This window comes from Pygoscelis adeliae, unplaced genomic scaffold (genome assembly GCF_000699105.1).
Source record: "Pygoscelis adeliae isolate BGI_AS28 unplaced genomic scaffold, ASM69910v1 Scaffold74, whole genome shotgun sequence".
Lineage (NCBI taxonomy): Eukaryota > Metazoa > Chordata > Aves > Sphenisciformes > Spheniscidae > Pygoscelis > Pygoscelis adeliae.
This window is the reverse complement of record NW_008824665.1, coordinates 2,700,292-2,707,595: the sequence shown is the minus strand read 5'-3', so window position 1 is coordinate 2,707,595 and position 7,304 is coordinate 2,700,292. Positions and strand designations below refer to the sequence as shown.

At 36.4% G+C, this 7,304-nt stretch overlaps 1 protein-coding gene across 2 annotated transcripts in view; it reads right to left on the bottom strand.

The window, feature by feature from the left end:
* VWA8 (von Willebrand factor A domain containing 8) overlaps positions 1–7,304 on the bottom strand; it is a 201,097-nt gene that overhangs the window by 90,497 nt on the left and 103,296 nt on the right. For both annotated transcript variants that reach the window (XM_009322841.1, XM_009322840.1), the window contains 3 exons: positions 3,588–3,663; positions 2,770–2,905; positions 1,330–1,449 (listed from right to left, as the gene is read on the bottom strand). In XM_009322841.1, the coding sequence (XP_009321116.1) occupies positions 1,330–1,449; positions 2,770–2,905; positions 3,588–3,663 (332 nt within the window). The remainder of the gene's footprint in view (positions 1–1,329; positions 1,450–2,769; positions 2,906–3,587; positions 3,664–7,304) is intronic.

Genomic DNA, 7,304 nt, shown 5'->3' with positions numbered 1-7,304 from the left:
GACTTGGATTAAAAGCAGAAGAGCCCCTATGCTTGAAAAACAAAATCAACGAAGAACCCCAAAACCTCAACCAAGCCTCTGCCATGTGGGCCAAAAGCAAGAATGCTGGGATGATCGATTTTGTTTAAAGGGTCCGTGTAAGGAGGGAAATTAGGTCATGAAAAAGAAACAGGCTATACTAAAACATGTTGGGGCAATATAGCCGGGTGAAATTCAGAGCCAATGAGTCTCTGACACAGAATCCCCATTCACTGGGAACTACATCTGAAAAACAAAAAGCTATCATGCAATACGGAATTGGGTTTGCACCTGCTTTTATGAGTACATTATTATTTCTTGCAGAATAAGCATTACGGCCAAAGCTAAAGATAAAACCACATAAATTAAGGTTCCTGCACGGAAATGGCTAAACATAGATAACACAGTCAGTGGAATCTGGAGGGCTACTCAGTTCATAGCCCTAGTGTAACACTGCCAGAGCCTTGCCAGAGGCCCACTTAGACTAACACTGGACTATACAGGCCAATGAATTCTTCATCACTTGCCCTTATGCAACATAAATTCTTGCTTTTCCTGTGAGATGAAGCTGTGGGGAATCTTTGCTGATAGACAGGATTTTTAGCACCTACCAGGAGCTTTCTGAAATGAGGCTGCTGTTGAGATGAAAAATTTTGATGTGGAATTTGGACAGCCTTACCTGAAACTAGGATAAATTCAGTATCTTATCAAATATATATATTTTAATAAGGCCTATTACACTCAGCCATGGGCATGGAGAGGCTATGAGGATTAAGAAGCAGGTAGCATAGTGCTAACACCAGAAAAGACAGTAGCCTCCACTGCTGAGAGGAGAGAAAAGAACCATCCATCAAGCTCCCATCTCTTGTACTGAAGAGGACAGCACCTGGCCTGTGGCTTTTGATATGGGGAAAAAAAAAAAAGGTGAGCAGTTGTGTTAACCATTGATGTCAGGTATCAAGCTGCTTAAAGCTCATGGTTTTGCTATATTTGTATACAATATACGCTCATTAACAAAGATTTCTTGTAACCTTGTCTGTCTGCTGTGCTTGTCCAGGTCCCATAAAACAAATTAGTTGTAACACAGATGACCACATACAGCTGTTCACTTCAGGGCAAGTTCGGGCACTTTTATTAAGATACGTAAATTTACATGTTAGTCTTGATGCTGAACCTCACCCTGAGTGTCTTATGTGAAACAAAGTATCAATATGCATAAAGACCCCTTCTCCACATGAAATCTAATTAATAAAGACAGTCATTCTATTAATCAATTCTATTAAAGATCACCATTTAATATGAATAACTTACCTAATGTGCCAAAAAAGTCATTACCCAAGAAAGGAAATCCAGGTCTATTTGCTAGAACTATCATTCTAAAATCAGGATGAATAACTATTACATTTTCTCTCCCCTCTACATGAGCATGATCTGGAAAAGAAATAAAATTTATTAATTGCATATTTAAGCTTTGCATTATGAATGAATTAAATGAACATAATTAGATTAGAAGAATTATTCTTAGAATTAGAAGAAGAATTCTTCTAATCTAATTATGTTCTTCTTAGAATTAGAAGAACAGTTACCAAAAAAGGCTCAATAGCTTCTTAGCATGTCATTCAACCATGAGTGTTCTAGGTTTCATTTTAAAGTTTCATAATTTGTTTCATGAAAATTTAACTAAAGTGTTTCATTTAAAAAAATAAAAATGCATCCACTGTTCTTGGGGTGGGAACTACCTGTCCTGTTTATATTTAGATAGAATTTCTATTTAAATGCTGAAGCCAATGGTGAATAAAATGTGGTTTTTTATAGGTCTGACATTATCTGATCTGGGAACACAGGCCTGAAATTCCTCCTGGTTATTACAAAAATCTTTGAGAAGCCACAGACACATTATTTCACACATGTGAAGACTCTGTTTCTCCAAAATGAGTCAGACTGGCCCCACTTGTTCTCTTGCAGCATGTTTCCTGTGGCACGTGGAGTTTGGGAATCCTTTTACTGCCTCTAAAAAACTACAGTAGTAATTGAGACTGGCTAGCAAGATACTTTAAAAAATGCCCACCTACAGTTTATAATGACAAGCAAAACTCAAGTGTTGTGCCATGCGAGTGCTGAATGATTGCTCGACTCATACTTATTGTTCCCAGTATCGTTAAAAAGAAACTCATTGTGTGAAGTACAGTGCCTACTAACATCAAGAGGGCATTTCAACCATGGTCTGTCTTTGAAAACTAATGAAAAATATTTAGTTCCTGCAATTTACATGAATTAAATTCCATTAAATTACAAAATACTCTCATCCTGCAGGATATATTTAAATAATAAAAGCATATGCAATATTTGATTAGATGAAACCCTTAACACTTCAACCTTAGATATACTCCTATCTTCAATTCCAGATCTGATCAAATTATACCCCAGCTCTCCAGATGGGCATAACAAGATCATAATTTGGTCAACTAGATCTTTATTTCTTATGGTGAATGAGAAGCAGAGAGGTCAACTTACAGTTTGTTGGGTTTTTGTGGTTTTTTTCCCCCATTTTTCAGCAAAATTCATGAGAATGCTAATTTAAGAAAACCTTTGTGGCTATTGCAAAAGTAGTAAAGAAAATGACTAAATTCTTTAATTGTTAGCCTTTTAGCATCAAGTACTTTTTCCATTTGGACTCTTTTGGGTCTCTACTTAGTAACTCAACACATTACATTTTACTGTAAATTAGCAAAACACTTTCTATCTACTTACTGGCAACAATTCGCCTTCCATCTGACAAAACCATTTCCCCACTTTCTACTAAAGTTTTTAAGACACAGGTAACATTTGTTGGTGCTTTGTCTGCCTCATCAATTACCAAAATATGTCCAAACTTCACTGCTTTTACCTAGAAGAGAAAAGAATCAAAACATCACAACCCCCCAAAAATAACTGCAAGAAACTCCATTACTGATTTCTCAGTCAGTAATACTGACATCTCAGTGGCACTGAGACAAGAAAGGGACTCAGAACAGGGACAAGCTATGACCAAACTGTAGCAGAGAGAAGAAGAAGCAGGTGAGACAAGAAATGTGGGTGTTTCTATTTCTTCGGGATAGGGACAGAAAGGGCTGCGCTAGGGACGGAAGTGAGGAGCCTGACTGAGAATGAATTGGAGTGCTGACAGAGAAGTGCAAAAGTTTGCATCTAGACTGTCAACATGAAGCTGAAAGAACTAAAGAATGGCTGCAAGAGCTGTTTGGAGTTAGCAGGTAGGTTTGAGATGCTACAAAAGAGAAGGAGGAAAATACCACTCTACCAGTTAGAATGTCAGGTTAACACTAAATTATTTTCCATACTTATTTTGTGCATGCAGGCTCTCAAGACTATCATCTTACTCAGCGTTTGGCACAGCAAACATGACAAATGTGACAAAAGTAAAAGTTAATGAAATGTTACCAAGCTCACTGACAGTGCCATGAAAGTAATCAAATCGCAAAGAATTTTCTGATTTGAAAAGCCAGCATGTTTAACTACTTGTTTTTAATGAAAAGCATTTCCAAATATACAATCCAAATGTTACTACTGACCAGTGGTGAGTCTTCATATATAATAAGACCGTCTTTTACAGAAGGTTGTAGGGTAAGGCTTTGTACAGTGGTATCCCTGAAATGTGGAAAAATAGACAGTATTAATTAAAAATACACAGGAATTTTAGTTACAATAAAATGCAAAATGAATAAATGAAAAACTGAAGGCTCTCTTTTTCTAAGAGGAAAAAAAAAATCTTTTTTTTTTTTTCTTTTTTTTCTTTCTTTCCTCTAGAATTCTTGAAGAACTTGAACTGAGAACAATGCTGTGCCAGCTTAGTGGTCAAAGGTGAGTATCCCTGTCTCTGCCAGGGCTTTCACGGTAGTTCTCAATTTCTTATAAACCCGGGAAATGAAAACACTGAAAAGTGAATCTATATCTTTTGCATGTAGGCACATTACTACTGTTACTACTATTTCTAGTTAAGCATGCTTAAACTGTCACGACAAACAGAGGAATCTCCCCAGAACCAAACAGGAATTTGCAGTATCATAGTCAAATCATTAATGTTTTATTTGCTCTTCTCCACATACCACCAAGAAAAAAAAAAGGACTAAAAATACTCATGTGGAATTCTAAAAATCAACTGTTTTTAGTTCCATCTAAACCGTACCAGATGGAATAATTTTTACTAGCACTTGCTACATTTTATATCATAGACAGTGTAAGCTCTTAGATGGGACGGAGGCTTTATTAGCATAGTATTTCTTTTTCAACCTCTATTTGTGTTTTAATTGCTCAAATGATTATTTTCCCTTCAAATTTAAAATAGTGTTAATTAAAATCTGAAATGAGAATATTCCTTAATCTTCACTATTTTCATCTATTTCAACCACCACTGAATGTACAGGTAAATAAAAACCAGTTGCAATTCAGAAAGGTCCAGCAACAGACATCGCCACACTGGATTTACCTATATAAATTATGCCTGTAACCTAGGGAAAGCCCCTCCTGATTCTACTAAATACTTGTCAAAACCTTTGTCAAGATCCGTAAAACCAACCCCATTTACCTTGGGGTTCAGAGGGATCAATGAGCTAAGGAATAATCCAGAGATGGGTGATGACAGAAGATCCCCATGATTCCCATGGTTTCATGGGCAACGGGATATCCAATTCAGTCTTAGGCCAAGTAGGCTATGCCATCCCTTTCCTCCTGTATTTCAAAAGTTGGATTAGTCTGCGTCAACAGAATGAGGGACTATTCACGTGACACAACCCATCAGGAGAGCCTCACTTATGCTGCTTGATAGGTAAGGTTGGTAACCTTTGCACTGCTTGTGAGATTTGATGCAACAAAAATCTCTTACCTTTCACAGCCATGCCCTGTAACAAAAGTGTTTGCATAAGCTAAGCTGACTCACTGTTCCAACTATCCACCTTAGTTCTATCTTTAATTTTGTAACACCTTGTAAAAAACCAACAATATTCTGATAAGCTCCGTGGGTACAGGAAATCAAACACGGTACTGTTTGCAGCAAACTACTAAATGGCCAGCTTCCAATTACAGTTTTAAACTGACAGCATAACATGCAAATTTCCTTTATTTGAAACTGCTGTCAGCAGGATTTCTGTCCCTAGCAACTAATAATTTCTTGTTTAGCTTTAAACACATGATTGATTTATCCCAGTGTTTCCCATGCACAGGAATAAAGCATAGAGCAGAAAAAAAGAGATTTTTAATACTTGGCTACTTCATCTGAACTTTAATCCAGGAGGGGAAAGGTTACAAAGCTGAGATCACCTCCACTTCATTTAACCCCGTCAACTGAGGCCTCTCACAAGCAGCAACACTCCCCAAAATAGTAGTATTCATATTGCATTCACATGCAACACATAATTTTTGAAATTACCAAAATAAGCAGTAGCATTAATCTATTATCTTAGAAATCCTACCATGGACATAAAAACAAAGCTTCTCTTGTCATCCTGCTTGTCTCCCCATTTCTACATTGGGCAGAGAAATCAATAATGGATGCAAAAATAACAAAAAAACCAACGACCGTTGTTTCTTGAACACAGATTATTTAGGGACTAAATTCTTAGATTGTATATATCAGCCTACCTCCATTAGCAGTTATCATTTCTGGTTCAATACTATACAGTCACAGATGTAGAAGAATTTTACAATGTGTAAACCAAACCCTAGAGTGTACGAAGGCACAGTCACAGGTTACTAATTAGTCAGAAATAATTAATGGAAAAATATTTTAGGGAATTAATCCAAGGAGAAAAGAAGAAGGATTTGTCAAATCTGAACTGTGATCTCTTTTAAATAATAGAAAAGAGAAAACGTGAGGATCTAAGGAAAGCATAGGACAAGAATAAGGTAAAGGAAGGTGAAGCATTACAGGATGCTTTACAGATCATAAATTTGCACTTAGCAGCCAATGCATGAAAAAAATAAAGTGAACAGAGTGGCAGGAAAGGAAGATCTCTAGCGGTGACGTGGATGGGCACAGGTGGCGACGGAAGAAAAGACACAAATGTCAAATGGCATTTTACTGTAACACAAAATAGTGTATTTTACTTCTGGTGAGCTAGTTAACCCTCTGGCTCTGCAGAGATTACTCACAGTCCCCTGATATGGAATACTAACTTGTGCTTACTAACACCAGCAGCCCACAGAAATCCTTAGGATGATCTCATTCTCCAGGGAAGACAGAACTGACCATATCTTTGGGGGAAATAAACACTAGAAGAGTTTACAGTTTATTTAAGCGCTAGTATGAAAGTTGCATGAATCAAAAAAAATTTGCAGAAGGAATCAAAAGGAAAGAACAACTGACATCCTAAATCCAGTTTCTAACTTTTTTCTTATTTTATCTGTGGTTCCCTCCTTTCTTTTACTTTGTTGTTATTCAGCCCTAATATTTTAAGGAAATATTTCAGGGGATTTGCAATGTATTATAGAAGCTAAAAATACAGCCAAATATTAATTCCATTGGCTTGATGACATAAGTGAATGCAAAACTCCTGTACTTGCTTAGGCTATTACATTCAGCCATGTATATAAGAATGATTTTGCCACGGTTAGTACAAATAAATGTTATTTTCCTTTCAGAATCATAAGCTATGCAATTAGATGTCATTAATTTCTGTTCTTCAGAAACCTAATATGACCTAAACATAGTAAAGAATGGCTAAAAATAATTTGCCTCCTTAGGGTTTTTTTCTTCTTAAATTTCCACTTTGTAATGAATTATGTAAATGTAAAGACACTGAAATATAGAATAATAAAAATATGCTAAGTCTGAAATATTTCTGAACAATATGGTATGCAGATTTTCCTAAATGTAAAATATGTCTGGCACTCAAAACATTAGACTGTAGAATTTCACTCCCACAGGAAAGAAGCTAAAAACTGTAATTCACATTCACTTATTAATATTAGCATCTTAATATTAACTAGGCTCTAACAAAGACACGAATATCAAAACCTCCTAATTTCATCATATTTGGCACCCAAGATGAAAATAGTTCTGACACAAAGAAGCAAGACTGTGGGAATGTAGAAGCACGTGAGAAAAGCTGTCTGACATACTGTCATCCTACTCAATTGAACTGATTTGTTGTCTTCTGATTGTAAAAGAAAAATATGAAAAGCTCGCTAACGTCTTTCCTAAGGACGTATTTTTATTTTTGTGAAGCAAGCCGTCCTCACAAGCTCTCCATTAAAAAAAAAAAAGGGGGGGGGGGGGGGGGGAGCGGTGTCGA